This window comes from Pectinophora gossypiella, chromosome 15, assembly GCF_024362695.1.
Source record: "Pectinophora gossypiella chromosome 15, ilPecGoss1.1, whole genome shotgun sequence".
Taxonomy (NCBI): Eukaryota; Metazoa; Arthropoda; class Insecta; order Lepidoptera; family Gelechiidae; genus Pectinophora; species Pectinophora gossypiella.
Window position 1 is genome coordinate 11,742,591 of NC_065418.1, and position 20,159 is coordinate 11,762,749.

Here is a 20,159-nt window from a genome sequence, read left to right on the forward strand (position 1 = left end):
CTGGGAAAAAAAGGCCATTTTAGTTTATTATAAGATATTTATTTCATGTTTCTGCAACTTCTTTATTTAATACATCCAACTCATTCATTTTTACTAGTTTCATGAAATATTCGAGAGCGCTCTTTAAATCCCATTCTTTGCTTTCTAAGCACCTGAAACAAAAATAAAAATCATCAATTTATTTACCTCATGAAAATTAAGATGTTAATTGGTAGGTTTATTTTACCTTTCACTTATTTTTTTATCCGCTTCAGTTATCTTCATGAAGATATCCACAAGCTTTTCTTTAAGATCATCATCTGGTATCGTGTCAAATTTCAAGCTGAGGCGCTTCGTTCTAACTCTTACCTAAAATAATAATTATTAGAAGTGCATGGAAAAAATATAAATAGAAGCATAGACAATAAAAAAAATCCAAAATGGCAACATTCCATCGATTGATCGGCGACGCTGTCAAACAGCGAGGTTGCATAGAATTTTTGTTTTCGTGACCCGAGCAAAATAATTAGGCGAACACCTCGTGGCTAACATAATGAAGAAACACCAAACACGCCAAAAGGTGATGAACGACCCAGTAATAGTATCGCGTGTAAAGAATTATCTCGCCGAAAATGTGGACAAGACTTACGTCGATGTCGGCCAAATGGCGCGTTCTCTGAAAGAGCGCTATCGTGAATATAATCATAGAAACGACTCTGCTTTCTGTCAGCTGGTGGAAAGTGCTTATAAAGTGGTATTACAAAGTTACGGACTAGACGGAGCTTCTACTTCGGACGGTTCAGACGAAGAATCTGATCTAGAGTTGTTGGACGAGAATAACAGCGCGTTGAACGACCGAATACTACAAATGTACAAAATGCAGGACAAGAAGCGGCCGGCGACGTCCCGGCGCCCTACAGACAAGACTGGTGAGCCAATAGACATACTTAGCAGTGACGAAGATGGTTCCGCGGCGCCGAAATTGCCGAAAATCAATGATCAAATCACTATTACCCCCCACATACCATCATCAAACAGAAATATGAACAACACATCAATGGATTCTACAGCAAAGTCGCGACAGAATCAAAACAATGTTGAGAAAAAACGAAAGCCTGATTTAAATAAAAGTATAACAGCATCTAAGAAAAAGTTTGAAATTGGTGCATCAAAGAATGTTAAGGTTAGTTTTGAGGATATTGGGGGCATATCCGAAATCATTACACAGATCTGTGACCTTGTGTTGCACATGAAACACCCAGAAGTATATAATCAGTTGGGGATCAAGTCTCCACGAGGAGCATTATTGCACGGGCCTCCAGGTACAGGGAAAACTTTATTAGCAAATGCTATTGCTGGCAAACTTAAGTTGCCACTAGTGGCTGTTACTGGCACAGAACTTGTTGGAGGAATGTCTGGTGAGTCTGAGGAGAGGATACGAGAGTTATTTGAAAAAGCTGTGTCAGTAGCCCCCTGTGTATTATTCATAGATGAGATTGATGCTGTGTGTGGAAACAGAATCAATGCTCAGAAAGACATGGAAAAGCGAATGGTAGCTCAATTGTTAGCCAGTTTGGACTCCTTAAGTGATTCCAGTGTTTCAGTCCTTGTACTTGCTGCAACCAACAACCCTGATGCCTTGGATCCTGCTCTAAGAAGAGCTGGTCGCCTTGAACAAGAGATTACCCTAGGTATTCCTACTCTAAAAGCTAGAAAAGAAATATTAGATATTTTGTGTAAAAATATGGCATTAGATGATGATGTTGATATAGCTGCTATTGCTCAAATTACTCCTGGTTTTGTTGGTGCTGATTTACAAGCATTAGTAAACAAAGCTAGCACTCATGCTGTGAAAAGAGTGTTTGCTGAAATTCGAGAAAAACAACAGCAGCAGCTGTTACAAAAAAAAACTGAAGAGAAAATTGAAAAGCCTAGCATTTCTTCAGAGGAAGTTGCAGAGATTCCAAATGGAGAGAAAGAAGGGGAAGAACCACAGGTGAATGAAACTGGGGATGCACCCTCTACAGCAGAAGTACCACCATCTGAAACTGAACCCACAGAACCACCCAAAGAAATAAATAATGAAGAAGAGACAGTTAGTCAGCCACCACCACCTGAAATAAAAATCATAGATCCGACAGAAGAAGTATTAAATCTTCTAGGTGAAGCAATACCATACACAAGCCAAGAGTTATCTGGGCTTTCTATTAAACAAGAAGACTTCCTTAAAGCTATTAAGACTACTAAACCTTGTGCTGTAAGGGAAGGTATTGTGACTGTTCCCGATGTGACATGGGATGATGTTGGGTCCTTGAGCCAAGTCAGGAAAGATTTACAGTTGGCTGTGTTAGCTCCTGTGAAATACCCAGAGCAGTTAAAAAAGCTTGGATTATCAGCACCGAGTGGAGTTCTGCTGTGTGGGCCTCCAGGTTGCGGTAAAACTTTGTTAGCTAAGGCTGTAGCCAATGAAGCTGGAGTAAACTTTATTTCCGTGAAAGGTCCCGAACTTCTGAACATGTATGTTGGTGAGAGCGAGAGAGCAGTGCGGACGTGTTTCCGACGCGCACGTAATTCCGCTCCCTGTGTTATATTCTTCGACGAATTTGATGCATTGTGCCCCCGACGTACTTCTCAAGACCACAATGGCGCTGCGCGAGTTGTGAACCAATTGCTAACAGAGATGGACGGTATTGAAAGTCGCGAAGGTGTATTTGTTTTAGCTGCTTCAAATAGACCGGATATAATCGACCCTGCAGTGTTGAGACCTGGTCGTTTGGATCGCGTCATGTATGTCGGGATGCCGCAAAGAGAAGACAGGTTCGACATTTTGCAGAAGCTCACCAAGAATGGCGCTAGACCCCAACTTGGAGCTGATGTGGACTTGCAAGTTGTTGCTGAACTGACTGAGAGCTACACTGGAGCAGATCTGGCTGGGTTGGTCCGGGCAGCAGCAACTAACGCTTTGACAAACCACATCTCGAATGGTACTCTTGAAGGCGAAATTTTCGTTACTTTTGAGGACTTTCGAGCTGCTTTGGCAAAATGCAAACCCTCAGTTTCAACAAAAGAGCAATTACATTACGAGAAATTGCGGCTGAAGTATGCTTCGGGGGCTGACGACAAAGACATGGAGATGGAGACTGAGCCTACAAATGAGGAATCTATGGACACTGTGTGAGAATCATTCAGTTGTTGGGTCATACAAACTTAGAAGACTAGTTCCACTTGTATCACGTCCTATTATAATAAGAGTGTGTAATTAAAACCAATAGTGCCAAGATGTTCCTTTAACGCTGTAATGTCTGTAAATGTCTGACCTTGGAGAATAAGTGCAATTCACGTACCATAGCTAAATATTGACATGATTTAACTTCAGAATAATTGTAATCACGTAGATTTCCTAAAGAGCCAGTGTTTATTTTCATATTGTCAGTGTGAAAGTGATTCAGTAGATAAGCTCAAAGTCTTAAAATCTGCACATTTTAATTTTAATAATGTACCTACCTAAATAAAATTATTTTTTCGTATGAATCTTTTGTTTCCTTAACTACCAAGAAATTCATTTACTACAAAAAAATGCGATTGATTCATTTATTTAAAAATATTTGATTAGTATTTCATGTATGAAACATTTTCTGATAATTCCTGTTGGATTGTTATTCTTTTCTTTTTGTTCTCACCATTCAAGTAAGATAATTAAATTACTGATTATCTATAATTCAGAACAATGGCCCTTGTCTTACTGAGGCATACGTAAGAAATTAGGTTTTGTCGTTTGCCTTTGCCTAGATGTACGATTTTATTTTGCCTTGTTTAACCTTTGGTCTGTGTATGATAAGGATCCTGACTACCCCTCTCGTATGTGTGTGATTAGGATCCTGACCCATAGGACTGGTACCTATTTTTACGTAATTATCCACTCTAATTCTATCGCAAAAGGTATAATGTTGTGTTTTGAACAAAATTGAATAAATGATCTATCATAGACAATCATCATTCGGATGAAATGTTCAATAGTTCCGCTAGAAAAATCGGTTGAAATTCCGTCTCGACCAGTGATACTTCAACTACCAAAAGTGAATACTAAAAGTGAAAAATAAGCTGAAAATTGTTAAAAAAGGTAAGTAAATGTTCAATTTTATTATTTTATATGTATTGTAGTGTCAATTTTTATAAATTATAAGTTCTCAAAGTGATTCACTTACGAATTATATTAGTTCAAAAGTAACCTACAGATCTCAAATAACTTTTCGTGTTTTTCTTTGAGTTATTCTAAACTTACGCCTTGTTTATATACCTCATATTTTATATTATTTTGAAGGAAATTTTATGGAGATTCTGAATATCAAATTGTTTTGTATGAATAATTCATAAATATTTACCAAAACGTAAATTATTGAAACCATTACTAAAAAATGCACACACACACACGCAAGTAAAAATGGCCGACACTGTGTACGTACACATGTTTTCAAATTTACTATGGCAAAACCGTTATTTCTGAAATACAACTTACAGGATGATCTTTTACTAACTTTTTGTTTTTTTTTTAGATAAAATGGATTTAACAAATCCTTCAGCTCCGTCAACTTCACGGCCTCATATCTTTCCAGGCGACGCCACAAGGATCACTGCACCCTTATTAGTGATAATACGGCTCTTAAAAGAATAATATTTTGGTCATATAAACCATAATAAGAACAGTTGTTTTTGATTGTATATGAATAAATGATTTAACATGTAGATATCTATCTCTCAATCTAACTAAAGTGATATCTAAATAATAAAAAAAATACCTATTAGACATATTTCATTTTCACACCTTACCTGAACAAAAATAAAACATCCTATGTATGTGTCAGGATCCTAATCATACACAGACTACCGTTCAACAAACGAGTCAGGATCCGTATCATACACAGACGACTGTTCAACAACCGAGTCAGGATCCGTATCATACACAGACGACTGTTCAAGAACCGAGTCAGGATCCTTATCGTACACAGACGACTGAATGACGAAATACACTCACACAAGCGCAGATATTACTGACCGATTTTTTTGCCATTCCAAAATTTTTCGTCATATTGTTTTCATAAAATTGATCAATATAAAGCGATAAAAGTATGTAGTGTGATATGTCTTTACAAAGCTCTATTTTTCTAGTTTATGGTCATATCCTTTGATTTTGACTATGACTTTTGGCACAAACAATAATTGACTGCATAATATTGGTGCAAGTGAATTTTTGATCAAACTTCGTATTCAAGCAGCTCGTATTTTATTTACAAATAATTTCGAGGCTTGTGTTATTGTTTATAAACAAGGAAATATATCTAGCTTTAGTAATCAATCGCTTTATAATAACGTTCCATGCACAAAAAGTGAAATTTACATCATAAACTGAATGCTGGCGAAACTCGTAAAAATTTTAGAATGGCTTTCACAGACAGGGGGGTAATTTTTTGACAGCGCTGCCACAGACTAAAGGTTAAAGTTTGGTCAGTTTCATTGTTTTTGTTATTTTAATATAGCTTTACTTCATGAAGAAACCGCTCAATACTTACAGCATTAAATTGAAACGAAATGTTGGCAAGTTCCTTGCAAGGCTCGTCCCAATACACCATTTCGTTGCGGATCTTATACTCCGCTCCATTTTTGGTGGTTAGTACCAGAGTCCTGGTGAATGCTAGAAGATGCTCATCTTCTGCGAGGGTTTCTGAGGTCAGTTTTAGAACACCACCGACTCTCAGGATCGTTGAAGATTCCTGTTTGATTTGGCATAAAAATAATTAAATAGATATGGCTTATACTCGCTCTGCTATTTTCCAGTCTCTATTTACCTCGGTGGGAAATAGACGCGGGTTTATGTATGTATGCATGTGTTTGTTGAATCTCATATTCAGTTGACTAGGAACTTGAAACAGGATGAGACCTATCTAAATTAGCTACGACATTCCCTTTTCCCTATAGATATTGGTGCTGGCTTTAGATGAATGTTCCTAGCCTATCTTATTATAATCTCGGAGATAGCACAACACATAAGCCTTCTGTCTTCTTTACTCCACATAGAATAAATAATACTATGTATAGAACGGTAACTCTCCGTCGGGCACCAATTCGTATTGGGCGCCAAGCTATATTTACCTCACCCCCTCTGGGTTTTACTTATCTGTAAGCTGCTAGAGAGTAAGGGGGAGCGCGTGTGGACTGTCTCTCTCGCAGGCAGTAACAATGAGGCCACATGAAGCGCGATGTTCGTGGCTTACTCAGTACGGTCCACATAATACCAGTATTGTGGCTCACGCCGCGGCTTATGCTGAGTGAGATCCTTTTATTCGGGACGTCCACCATATCATGCCATACCACCATATAATTATACTCACGTGGTCTCATTTTTACTGCCTGCGAGAGAGACAGTCCACACGCGCTCTCTCTTACTCCCTAGCAGCTATCTTATACCTATAATTATATCGCTTTTTGTGTTTCTCGATGGCATTGTATGTTGCGTCTTTTAAAAATAAATGATTCTTATTCTTAAGTAAACGTATTACTCACAGAATGGTGCATGACATCGACAGTAAATGTTGCAGGGTCATGCTGCAAAGCCGGCCAGTTGCCGATAAGTCTGGCGATGGCCGGGGCGCCTTCCACCGCTTCCTCGTCGCCCTCGTCAAACATACGCGCTCGAAGGAATATGTTGCGGAACTTTCTGTGCAACGAACTGTAGCCTGTTGGTATGGAAAATTTGTGAGAGAAAAAATATTTAAAAAGTATTTTATACTTTATCGAGTATTGACCTGAAGCTAGTGGTGTCGATTCGAGCAACCACCAACTTAATTTGACAGGACTAAAACTAGCTGCATCTCTTTCTTTTTCTTATTGTAAGTGAAGCACAGCACTAAAATTGGGTTAAGTTTGAGTGTGCAATACTAACATAAAATCGATAAAGGAGCTGTCAAATTAAATTATTTCTAGTCTACTAAATAGCCGCGATCGTCGTGCTTTTTATTTATAAAATACAACATGATTGGAATGAGAAATCGATTGTCTCTTTCATACTAAGCTGTACATCGAGATTTCAAAAGAGACATCTACTTATACCTATCACTCTAGCGTTGTATAGTATCTCTGTCCAGCTGGCATTTTAATCATGTTACATTGTGTAATAAACAAGTTAAATGAAAAAAAAAATGTTTATCATCAGTTTTAGATCTGTTTATGTAACATAACACAAAAAGCTTATAAACGTCCCACTGCTGGGATGCCTCCCCTCAATCAACCGGAGCGGATGTGGAGCATACTCCACCACGCTACAGAGCATGCTGGTGAAGGCATTTGGGCTGGTAGCTCGGAGCCAACTTTCTTTATTTAAAAATCAGAATTTCATTAACACTACCCAATTGCCTGTAAGGAAGAACACTACGTATAGAACGGCAACCCTCCGTTCCCCACTAGTGTCCGAGCTAGGTTTACCTCACCCCCTCGGACATAGTTTAGACTTGAATCGTATGGCGTCAGACGTCACGCACACAGATGCGCGTGTAAGATAACGTCAATGTGTGATGTCTGTGTAAAACGAGGTTGTTTGTATGAAGTTATGAAGTGTGTTTGTGTGGTGTGTACTCACGTAAACTGTATCTGTAACTGACAGTCAACACAGCATTCGGGTGGTACAACTCTTCGATTCTCAGCCGCTCCTCAAACTGGCACTCCAGTAACGGGAAGAACACTTCAAGAAACTTAGTGGCGATGTCCACGGCCTCCGTTGGACAATAATTGCGTTTCGTTACTGGCAAATCACCTTTTAAGTGGATTTTTACGCCGTCCTGTGTCAAATAATTAAATTAAAATGAAAAAATAACAGCCTACATAGGTACGTTCCGCAGCTAGGCTCAGGGGGGTTAATAATAATAATAATAATTTCTTTATTCAGGTAAAAAGGCTACCCACACATTGGAGAAATAAATACATAATTTTAATTTTTTTTTTTTTTTAAATAGCCACATCGAAGCAATTCATCTAAGAAAGCAATATTGCAATTTGAAATTTGTTTGCATTGCGCACTTACTTTTGTATGCGCAAATGTCAAATTGCAATATTGATTTCTTAGATGAATTGCTTCGATGTGGCCATTTTAACCCCCCAGGCCTCCTCTTCAGCCGGAGCCGGATATAAAGCGTACCCCCTGGTGTTTAGGCTAAAAATTAATTTCGCATGAAATTAGATTAAGTAAAATATAAAAGTGAATATGGTAAACTACAGGGAATATGGTATACAATTTTTTCGCCCGCCCCATTGTTACTTTGTCCGCGTGGTTAGCACGGCACGTTATTTTAATTCGCTTTTGATTCCCTATGGGGATTGCCGGGATAAAAACTATCCTATGTCGTTCCAAATTTAAATTAAATTGGTGTCATCGGTTTAAACGTATGTGTGTGGATGATCAGCCTCCGTGGTCTAATGGTTAGGGTTAGGGTCCGGGTTCGATTCCCGATGGGGACATTATCGAAATCACTTTGTGAGACTATCCTTTGTTGAGTGGGACCTTAGGTTTTACCTTGCAACTACTCTATAATCGGGATAAAGTGTAAATTACCTTTGTTACTGAGACTATATAGTACTTACAAGTTCAACCAATCCAGGAAATATCATTTTAACCACCCTCACATAATGGTAAGGGTCAATGTAGTCCATGCAGAGTGGGTTCCCCTCCAACTTAAGGCTTCGGAGGGCTACCTCCCTACAGCTCAGCAAGACTGGGATCCTTTCCAAATAGTTGTAAGACAGATCCAGGTGTTTTAATTTGGGGGTAGTTTTTTGCAGCTCAAAACCCTCTATGGACCTGTGGAAATAGTATAAGATTGGATTAGACAGAACAATTATGTGTCATCAGTTCGAATACCGGCTTGGACTGTAAACCATTGAATTCGACTTTACGACTGCGAATTAATGTTACGAATGAGTGTGAATAGAAAACGTAGTATCCAGGGTTTCTGCTCGGTAAGACAATAGGCTCGCCTCCTATTACACGTAACTTAACCGTAGCTGACACCGACTTGGCCTCCGTGGTCCAGGGGTTGAGTGTTGGGCTCCGAAGGTCCCGGGTTCGAATCCCGGTGGGGACATATCACAAAAATCACTTTGTGATCCCTAGTTTGATTAGGACATTACAGGCTGATCACCTGATTGTCCGAAAGTGAGATAATCCGTGCTTCGAAAGGTACGTTAAGCTGTTGGTCCCGGTTACTACTTACTGATGTAAGTAAGTAGTCGTTAGATGACCCGTGTCAGGGGCCTTTGGCGGCTCAATAATAACCCTGAGGTTGGTAATTCACCTCACAACCCACACGATAGAAGAAGAAGACCGACTTGGTTTTCTAAACAGGATACAGGCGGTGTGTCGGTGGTTTAACGTATATTTCTGAAATTCAGATTTTCCAATAGAACCAAGGCCCTCAACTATTAAATAAAAACTTACGTGATTTTGTTGTGCGACAGGTCTAGATCAGTGAGGAAATCCCATGCGATAGTGCTCTGTAGTTGAATCAACTCCGTTTGATTGACGATTCGGTTCAGCGGGAAGTAGATGAAGTGGCTGATATCTAGAATGAATATATTTTTTAAAGAAAATATATAGTCGTTACATGAGTTATGTCAGGCCGTCAGGCCTCAATAATAACCTTGATCCCAGGGTTGCTGGATTGGTTATCCACCTCATAACACACATGATAGAATAAGAAGAAAATGAAGAAGGGAAGAAAGAAATAAATACTTATTGAACGACGCCACAGCAGGGCACTCAGGGCCACAGGAGGGTACCAGTAACTGACAGTACTATTCAGAAGCGGAGGACAGGAGTCGTAGTAAGGCTTTGAAATAGACTACTCTGGGCGCCATCTCACTCACGTCAGACAGAGTACTGCGGGGCAGGAGGCAAGAGGGAAACCACTGCTCTATTTTTCCCTAAAGAGTAGCATGGAGGCTACACCGACAAGAGCGTGGATCTTAAATTAGTGATCATACGACGTCACAGAATACCAGTCTTCTGTGGATTGTGATGGTGAGATCAATGACGGACCTCATTAACCCTGGTGTCAGGGTTACTATTTATAGTTTTTAGCGGCTCATGTAACTACATACTTATACCATACTATATACGTGTGTCGTGAAAAAAGTTAATGTGACATGGTTTCAAAGTGTATACATATTAGTACTCGTGGTCGTACTAGGGTCCACATAATACCAGCGTTGCGGTTCACGCCGCGACTTGTGCTGAGTGAGGCTCTTTTATTTCAAGACGTCCACCACCACTACGATTATTTCGACGAACATTTTTCCGCCTGTTTGTTCAATTTTGTAAAAAAAAAATGATATTACGAGTATTCCACTCCACTCCTGTTATTCTATTCCGTTCAACTGCGGGTTGGTGGTGTGGTGTGGGAAAGATTACAGACAGACAGAAATAGTTACACTCGCATTTATAGGCAATATTAGTGTGGATTATAATGTGAATGTGTGTATCATGTACTCACCACTTTTACAAGTAAATTCCTTTAAGCTCAGTTTCCGTTCACCATCATACCCATAAGCCAATTGCTTACGTAACACCAGACGCGGTATAAAGTCGATGTGTTTCAAGCTCTTATCAGTTAGCGATATGGTGATAGCCAATTCTACTTCGTCTTTGCGGATGTAGAAGCCCATCTTGTGAATCGACAGCAGGGCTGGACGGCATCGCAAGACGAGGAATTTGCAGACTTCTGGCGTGAACTGCAGGAATTTTCACTTTTGAACATTCACGCATTTTACATATAGGAAACTATGATTTGGACTTTATGGGCCATGGACTTGAACATTTTGGGATTTAGACTTTTTTGGTATATGGATATTATGAACCTGAAGGCTATTTACCACAGCTCTTTATTTTCCGAGTTTTTGCGAAGGATGTCGAACAAAAACTGTTCAGAGTAATGGATTAAGACTTGAGATACTTCACGAGAGCTACTTTTGAAATCGACAAGGGACTTATAGTAACAACGTGTAGACCTTTGGATACAACAAGATTATTTTCATGTGACCATATTTATTGTATATCTTCCTCATATTATTCACTACGTGGGTAGACAAAATGGAGACAAGATTATACAGTCACTCACCTCAGTAAAGCAAGGTATGAAATTCTTCCCCCTAACAGCATCTAACACTGCGTCCAAAACGTGTTCTTTCTTCCAATGTGACGGGTACCCTTTAACTGAAACTTGTATGAATGCATTATCTTTCTCATATGCTTCCTCCATTTGTTCTTGCTCTAGGATCATCGCTGTCTGAAAATGTTAAAAGGAATATAATTCAATCATCTTTATTTTTGTTAGGACTGCAACACACCTCGCGGACAATCGCCGAAATAATTGTATCTAAAATGTGGTTTATAATATACGTAATAGAATAATATTAGACAGATTTTCACTACCCAACTAACGGTTAACACTTTCAAACCAGTTAACCAGCCAAAATCATAAGAATAGAATAAGAATAAAATAAATTTATTTCCTGTAACAATACGGCGAATAATTTCGTCAGCCATATTTTCATTACGCAAATCAACCTGCCAAACTATTACCTTGCAACTTTTGAAAAGGCAAAGTATATTCATCGTGCAAATTATTGCTTTGTTGATGATGGTAGAAGTCACGGTTAACACACAGGTCTGGGTCGAGAAATGAAACAGATGGCATTTTCACGCGAAGCATTCGTTGGCAATCAAAAAATTTGCGAAACGTTGTATGCGCAATGAACGTCTGCGTATAATTCGGCGAAACTGCAGGACACCCTAAAAATCTTACCTTAGAGACCCTAGCAGTGACATTCTTGTACGCTATATTTTTCTTCCATGGCCAGTATGGTAGATACTTTATAACCGTTTCATCTTTGCTCTCAATTATGTCCTTCCGAAGGTGCACTGGTACATATGCGTCCTCTTCCTCTGTCGTGTCTAATACTTCCCTATAATCATAATGGCGTATTATATAGGTAGATAAAGTTTAAATACATATAAATATGGATGAAATCGCAGCGAAGCGAAACAGTATGTCAGGCCAGGATCACAGTAAACGGAATTCTGTGGTTAGTGTTTGTATTACACCGGCTCGCTATCTTGGCTCTCTTTAACTTTTTACAGAAATCAACGCCTGAAGTTCGCCTGAAGTTGCGTTCCAGCTTCGATGTAACCAGGAACATTTGTCAAAACTTAAGTTTCGTTTGCGGTTCGGTTGCGTTCCAGTCGACATTTAACATTAAATGAATGAATTTTTCGATTTTTTTTATTTACACACATAAACTCACGCCTATTTCCCACCGGGGTAAGCAGAAACTATAGAATTCGATTTGCTTCGATCCTGACACACTTCTCTTGCTTCCTCCACATTCATCAATCGCTGCATACACGCACGCCGGTTCAGAGTACATCGTACTAAACCTTTTCTAAGGACATCTCCAATTTGAAATTTGGTTTTGAATTTAATTAATCAGTCGTCGACGTCGACACACGAAAACATTCTTCGACGTCCTTTTTCAATAAACAATTTCTATTCTACATTTTATTACCGCAATCGGGGTCCTGGCTCTGAGTACATCAAGGTTAAGCTTTTTGTGATCTAGCTAAGATATAGGTATTTATTTGTTAATTAACATAACATGACACATCACGACGATATCCCAATTGGGGTAGATAGAGGTACATCCATCGCAAGGTGAATTAAGTCAGGGTACGTCACCGAGCTTTCTGTTAGGCCAATGTGATAGTTAAGTAGCTGTTTATTTTTATAAAATATAATTCCTTGATTTGTCTGTGGGAGTGGAGTTCGTTCGAGGTGGTGAGCCGTATTATATTTTTTAATTACTAACATAACAAACGTTTTAGCGCGATGGTGAAGTTAGTACATTATATTTATGTTCGAATATGTATTGAACACTTACCTGACAGACTCATCCTTAGAACAGAGCAAATTGATGGTCAGTTTAGGTTTCTTGGGTTGTGAGAGGGGACCCAGTCGGTCGAACGCGCTCTGCCGTTTCTGCCCCGACTCTAACGATTCTGATCCATCGGCGTCTTGCTCTAAAAATTAGATTTTTAATTTAACAGGACGTTTTCACAGCCTCCGTGGTCGAGTGGTTGGAGCGTAGGCTCGTGATCTGGATGTCCGGGTTCAATTCTCGATGAGGACATTGTGGAATTCACTTTGTTAATTACATTTACAGTACCAATCATGTAAACAATTTCAACTTAATTAAGATGCTTTATGTTAAAATATACTTTGTGAGACTGTCCTTTGTTTGGTAAGGACAATGCAGACTTGAATCACGTGATTGTCCGAAAGATGAAAAAGTAAGTTGTATCCATGCTTAGGAGTTCACGACTATATCCGAAATGGGGTAGTCAGAGGCAAATCCATACATCCACGCCTAATCGAGCTTTCTGGTAGAGTAATGTGACAGATGGTGTGCAGTACCGCCGTCTATAATGATCAAGCCAACTGTGTTAGTGAAAATATATAAAATTACCTTGTTCTCCTTGCCAGCTATCGTCGTAAGTATCAGAAGGCGAGTACTGCCCTCGTTTCTCAGGCGGCGGTGTTGGTTGGGGTTGGTTCGGAGTTGGTTGGGGTTGGTTCGGGGTTGGTTGAAGTTGGTTGGGGTTAGTTCGGGGTTGGTTCGGACTTGCTTGCGTTTGATTACTCTGACTCCCATTTGATGGTCTGTTACTCCAGACCGGTTGAGTAGGGACTGAAACTAAATCAAATCATTAATATACTAACAACATCCCATCCCTATTGGGCTAGTCAGAGGTACATCCGTCGCAAGATGAACTGAGTACCCACGCATCACCGAGCTTTCTGTTAGAATAATAGAGAAAATAAATTTAGAAGTATTTGATTTGAATTAAGAATGAATCGTAACCTGCCAGGACCGTTGAAACGTTCGTTTTCGATTCGCGTGCGAAAATAATACCCATTTTACGAAGCATATTAAACTTGTCATTTACAAGATGAGACAGGTATATACTCGTGTTGTCGCAAGTGCTTTGGGGACGAACGATTCAATATATACGAGCCCAGAACATCAATTTTGGTGGAGGCGTTACACCCTAACACCAGGGTGAGATCTTTGACTTCACATCCTGTCACAGACAAGCGCCATCTAGCGCAAACCTATTGTAACAATTTAGTTTGGCTAGCTGGCTGCGTCCATATTTTATGATAGGAAATTGTAAAGTAGTAACCAAAAGAACCAACAGATGGCGCTGGTAACCAACGCCAAATAATTAGAGATACAAAATAGAGTAACGACTTATGACGCGTATTATTTTCCCGCTTCCTAATAATCATTATATTCATCAAAGTCATACCAAATATACCAAATCTATAACCTATTTCTTCACATCCCATACAAAAGAATAATACTCACTGGAGACAGGATCCTCATCATGGCGTTGAGGCTGTATAGCACCGTACCCAGCTTGTCGTGACAAAAACGACTTCGGAACACCTGTCAGAAACAACAAAAGATTCTTATTGGTGTCAGTTTGACAATTAGAAAATTAATTCCAAATTATTTTTTTTTATTTATGATAATAGTATCCAAGATCTTAACCTAGCTCCATCTTTTTCCTGCGCGTGAATAAACGACACTAGTTTTAAGGCTCTATTATACTGCATGATTTCTAGGGCCTCCCGGGTCTATATTTCAATATGAAGAAATCGGGTAAATTACCATACAATTAAATGTAATAGAGCCTTTAGATTTTAACTGAAAGTTAAGTGTACTTATGTCTGTCAGAATCAGCGCCCATAAACCCATTTCCCATCAGGGTCAGCGCATCCACAGTAAATATAATTATTATATTCTTAGTGACACGCAACTGACAACTTCTTCTTATCGTGTGAGTTGTGAGGTGGAATACCAACCTCATCAACCCTGGAGTCAGGGTTATTACTGAGCTGACAATCCCCCTGACATGGCTCATGTAACAACTACATACTTACATCAGTAAGTAGTAACCGGGACCAATAGCTGATCAGGTGATCAGCCTGTAATGTCCTAACCAAACTAGGGATCACAAAGTGATTTTTGTGATATGTCCCCACCGGGATTCGAACCCAGGGCATGCGGATCGTGAGCCCAACGCTCAACCACTAGACTACGGAGGCCGTTAACTGACAACTGAAAACGATTCTACAGATACTAGCCAAAAAGTTTTTGACTTTCAATGTAAAATCACTTATTATCAGAAAGTCAAGGATCTATTTTAGCGCAGATCTACCCTTTTTAATTTTCATTTTTTTGACAAAAAACCATGAGAAGAAGCATCGCTAAATCAGATATGGGTTTCATCTCAACGCTACGCAAATTATAATGGCGATCCACTTGTGATTATAATATACTTAACTCACCTTTCGGGTATTGGCCCATAACTATAAACAGAAAAACAACATTAATTGATTGGTATAATCAATCGGTACACTTAGAATAAATAATAAATAACTCTACGTATAGAACGGACACTCCGCCCCGCACTAATTCGTATCGGTGCCTAGCTAGATTTACCTCACCCCCTCGCTGGGTCACACTTTAGTCTAAGTGGTCGTAAGACGTTAAGGAGTAAAATATTTGCGGACTGTGTCTGCCTCGCTCGCACTTACGTGGTAAGGCAGCATACGGTACGGTCGGATTTATTCAGAGGTTAGGTACTTCTATCGTATGGGTTGTGAGGTGAATTACCAACCTCATCAACTATGTATGGGTTATTATTGAGCCGCCAAAGGCCCCTGACATGGCTCATGTAACGACTACTTACCTACATCACAAAGTAGTAATCGGGACCAACGGCTTAACGTGCCTAAAATACTACTACTTAAAATGAATAAGTATCTTTATTACCTTTATATCTTAGAATAACATTTTCCTGTAAATGTATTTTGAATGTATGTACAATAATAAATTGTTATATTATTATAAGGGTCTGGTTCATGAAATTACCTGCATTTAAAAAAACATCTGAAGGTGGTAATATCTGTTTGTGAAACAAATTGAAGTCTGAAGATTTTTGTGCTGTAAAGGAAATAGTATGAACTTAAATCAACTAAAATAGTTAAGAAAATGTGTAACTCATGCGAAATAAGTAGTATGAATTGACCATTAGAAATACTTATACTATTAATTCATTAAAATTATTAGGTGAATAGCAGATTATTTATTATTTTTTGCCTTCAAATGCAATCACTAAACTTATAGAACAGACAGGGAGCTTAAAAACCAATTCAATATTGTGGTATCAGTGAGCTGAGAGATAGAAGGTGGTCATAGGAACTCGACAATGAAATGACGCAAGACCACCGAGCTTTCGACTAGTTTTATTATTCTCAGTGAGCAGAACACTCTGGCTTTAGGTGGTTCATATTCAAGGTCTAGCCTTTGCACAACTAATGAATGTGATAGGATCTAAACAATAGAGTAACGGAAGGTAAAATAAAATTAAGGAAGAAGGAAGCAGCATAATAATCTACAGATTTCTCAGTCTATAACGATCATACAAGTACTGTTAGCGACACGAATTGTGTTCAATATGACAGATTTAAAATAAAGCGGCATTTGGTGCGAGCAACAGACTCTCGGCGCTAGATGGCGCTCGCCGCACCTGCCCGTCGCTCCATTTTGATATTTTTTCTTTTTTATTCTCTCTGGCTAACCTCTCCACTGCGCTCTTCAGTTATCGAGTCTCTTTTTATCGAGCAATTGATGTGTTTTATGTTTTTCCGTCACATATATTACAAGTACCATAGAATCTTAGCAACCTTAAAAACCTACCATCAGGGAGAGCTGCACTTTTATTCATATTGGCAGTTGTTACTTCCTTTTTTGCAAAAATCGGTTTTTGAACAGTCGTTAATTTCCTTTCATTGTTTTGAAGAGATATCTTTATTTCTGAGGCTGTTCCTTTTATGATGTCTGGCTTTGGAACTTGTGAAGGGGCTGCAAATAAGTAATAGACAGATATAATGTTATCATTATCAAATATTGTAAGAGCCCTTACGGTTTTAGCCTGAGAGGTTATTGTAACCCAAAGTAACATCCAAACCTGTCAAATCTTCAGAACCATGTAAAAATGAGGGAGATGATGTTCTTTCCCAAGGTCTAAGCTATCTCTGTACTTTTCATCGGTTTAGTAGTTTTGTTGTGAAAGTGTAACAGACAGACAGAGCTACTTTTATATTTATAATATAATAAATCAATACTGCAAGCTGACAAAATACCTATATTTTGGCTGTTTATTGGTCAACACACGACGAAAAGAGTCGAATCGCGAACAAATTCGCGAGCAACATAGTTTGTTAGTGGTTTCTATGTCCGCTTAAATATACCATTATCTGCTGCCTCTGTTAGCCAATTTAGCTCCTCCTAAGAGCTCATAAGTCTCAGAAAGGCACAGGTTACACACAATGACTCCATTTGTTTGATGATTTGTGCCTTTTGTGCCCTATGGAAACCAGGAGTGCATGGGAGGCAGTTTCTTCTGCATCCAGGCAGCCACTACAAAGTGCCCTATCTGTGCGGGTAACAGCTAGTTTGAATTGCTGTACTATAAGTACGTACTTGGATTTTGTGTGGGGGTAGCCTGTGATATCTCCGGGAAATCATCTTCCCAGAATATTTCTGTATTGCTGCTAGTGCTTGGTTTCTCTTCTGTAGTTTGTTTCTTAAGAAATATTTCCTCTAATATTTTAGTCTCGGGTTTTCCGGCTCTTGGTGGCTTGGACTTTAAACTTTGCTGGAACTTCTGCCATGTTGCCTGAAAACTTAGTTTTGATTGTGGGGTTCTGAAATCATAAAGGGAAAATAGAGTTAAAACTCACTTTTTTCTTTCCTTTACATCAGTAAGTACTCTTTATGGGAGAGGCATTGAAGGTTCTGCAAGCTGCGAGTTCGAAACTGCGGTGTGTGCACCAGGGCATCTTATACTGTAGGAAGCCCTAGCCAGTGGAAGAGTGGGGAGATAAAATATACTTAAATACAAGCAACTCCAGTGCACACTAGCAACATGCGGACTGCACGGAGCTCAATACTGTAGCGTGAATTGAATACTAAAATTCTTACTTATACTAATAATCTTATCTGAGATTGAGATAAAAAGCTACTCAACATTAGATATCTATGAGAACTTACACATTAGGGGTATTCTTAGTAGCATCACCCCCACCAATGGGTTTCCAGGCCCCTATGGGGGTATTGGGAGATGTATCATCAGTCAGTTCCACCATAGATTCCTGTTGGTGATGAGGGGCTTGGAATGTCTGCGTCTGTTGTGGCGTTGTAAGTGTTCTGTTCAATTGTTGGGCTGGAGGAGTAACAAGCTGCCAGCGCATTTGCGGTTGTGCAATCCGAGCACAGAATGCGGGTTGCTGTTGCTTCTTCTTCTTTTTCTTACCCGTCCTGAAAATGCCAAAAGTTGAAAGTTAGCAATGTAATTGAAAATGTTTAAACTTAACAAGAATTCAATTCTTGATTAATGGTTCAAAGCTTTTATGTGATGAACATTGTGCATAATGAAGAAAAAAGATAAACTTGTTGAAGGAATATTTTACAATTGTGAATCTACATCATAATAGATTAATACAGCAAAATGTTATAACTGAAGAGAAGAATTGACAGAAACAAAATTCAAAAATTTTGCCCACAAGTAAAGAATTAACTGGGAATTTATTCAAAGTTATGTAGGTAGCTGTATTTGTATTAGGTAATTTTACAAAAAAAAAAGTTTTTTATTTCAGGTAAATAAAGAACCTATAATCTTATGTATATAAACTATAATAGAATAGAGGAAGACCATTTTGACACTGGAAGGATGTACTTAATTGTCAGAGTCATAGCAGAACCTAGACAAAATTAGCTCTGTACAAAGGGGAGTGAACAAAAATGTGGGAAGCCTTTGCCAAAGGGCACATACATAGCTACCTTGATGTTACCGCCTGGTAATGGAATTTGTTCTTTTGTAAAAATGTATTTTATCTGAAATTTGGCTAATAAATAAAACCCATAATAAATAATATTACCTATAATAAACATAAATTTATTAATAATGTTAAATAGGCATTCAAACTATATTTATGTAGTTTTCTGACATGTATCATAATTATAATCATCATCACCAGCCCATTACCATCCCCACTGCAGGGGCACCTATCCATCCATCATAATTATATACACAATAATAATTGTTAACCTACATTGCTATACCTTGCAAATAAAATAAACATCTTTATCTTTACTTTTGGGATTTCTCAGTTTATGGAATACAGCTGTGTGTATTTTTAACAATTCTATTAGTACGTAATCAGTCAGTGATTAGAAATCTTGGACAATATCTTATCTAGCCCTCTGCTGGGATAGGTACTTAAAAATTATGACTTTAAAATATCAAATTAAAAGTAAATGTGATAAAGAAATACTTACATGTTTTGTAAATAAACAAAACTGTCGTGGAGTCAGAGAGGTTATATGCCGAAAATATTACTTTTTTAGTTAAAAATGAATACTTACAAAGTTAGTAAGTTATTCATATTTGGCATCGTTTAAGGAGCTATTTAAATTAGTTTTTCGATGGAATAAATGGTTTTTTTTAATAATTTACAGCCAAACATCACAAACTGTCAAAGTGAGTTTGACGTATATATTTTTTTTAAGTTTATTTTAAGCTTTATGGCAGAAACCATCCCGTAAAACCATGTCTATAAATGCCTTCTCACTTGACTTTGGACTTTTTCTCTGTAACTCAGTTTTATGGTTTTATTTGTTTGTTTCAGTGTTTGTTGTCACATAATACAAAAACGAAAATCCATGTAAAAATAATTCAAATTAATAAAATGAGACAACACCACACCACCCACTATGAATTCGCACCAATTCGCACCAAATGTTATTTTCTTGAAAGTTATTAATCATTTGGTAAGTAAATTCATTTCACATGCAAAAATTAAACGCATTAGTAATGTTCTGGCTGGCGGGTCATTTGAAAAAATAAAAATAGTTTTAGCTTTTTGCAAAAATAAAAGAAAGTCTTATTTGTTTTTGTAAAAAATAGTACTAATGCAAAACAACCAGCACCCCATAGGAAACGTATTATA

The 20,159-nt window shown here is 38.4% G+C and overlaps 2 protein-coding genes and 1 long non-coding RNA gene across 5 annotated transcripts; 2 read left to right on the forward strand and 1 right to left on the reverse strand.

The window, feature by feature from the left end:
- Positions 1-4: 4 nt before the first annotated feature.
- LOC126373286 (uncharacterized) lies at positions 5-19,689 on the reverse strand. 3 transcript variants are annotated; one of them, XM_050019371.1, is made up of 19 exons: positions 19,489-19,689; positions 18,202-18,468; positions 17,632-17,855; positions 16,846-17,010; positions 16,018-16,089; positions 15,432-15,452; positions 14,446-14,526; positions 13,543-13,770; positions 12,958-13,096; positions 11,826-11,985; positions 11,139-11,306; positions 10,515-10,752; positions 9,461-9,584; positions 8,608-8,824; positions 7,610-7,808; positions 6,538-6,710; positions 5,547-5,747; positions 227-348; positions 5-152 (listed from the first exon to the last, which is right to left on the reverse strand). In XM_050019371.1, coding segments are annotated over exons 1-19 (2,910 nt in total). In that variant the 5' UTR covers positions 19,491-19,689; the 3' UTR covers positions 5-43. The 3 variants fall into 3 exon arrangements, with proteins under 3 accessions (XP_049875328.1, XP_049875330.1, XP_049875329.1); XM_050019373.1 differs by lacking the exon at positions 16,018-16,089; XM_050019372.1 differs by lacking the exon at positions 15,432-15,452.
- On the forward strand, positions 423-3,510 carry LOC126373292 (nuclear valosin-containing protein-like). The gene has a single exon (XM_050019381.1). The coding sequence runs from the start codon at positions 533-535 to the stop codon at positions 3,155-3,157; it is 2,625 nt and encodes an 874-aa protein (XP_049875338.1). The 5' UTR covers positions 423-532; the 3' UTR covers positions 3,158-3,510.
- On the forward strand, positions 3,826-4,781 carry LOC126373405 (uncharacterized). Its single transcript, XR_007567307.1, has 2 exons — positions 3,826-4,099; positions 4,533-4,781. It is a non-coding gene; the product is annotated as an uncharacterized LOC126373405 (long non-coding RNA).
- Positions 19,690-20,159: the final 470 nt, after the last annotated feature.

What these genes read in the sequence shown, in the direction of transcription:
- LOC126373292 (XM_050019381.1), top strand. Translation starts at nt 533, where the DNA reads ATGAAGAAACACCAAACACGCCAAAAGGTGATGAACGACCCAGTAATA.
- LOC126373286 (XM_050019371.1), bottom strand. An exon ending in TATGGGCCAATACCCGAAAG is followed by an intron (nt 14,527 to 15,431) that starts GTGAGTTAAGTA and finishes TGTTTCTGACAG; the next exon opens with GTGTTCCGAAGTCGTTTTTG. An exon ending in TCACTGCTAGGGTCTCTAAG is followed by an intron (nt 11,307 to 11,825) that starts GTAAGATTTTTA and finishes TAACATTTTCAG; the next exon opens with ACAGCGATGATCCTAGAGCA.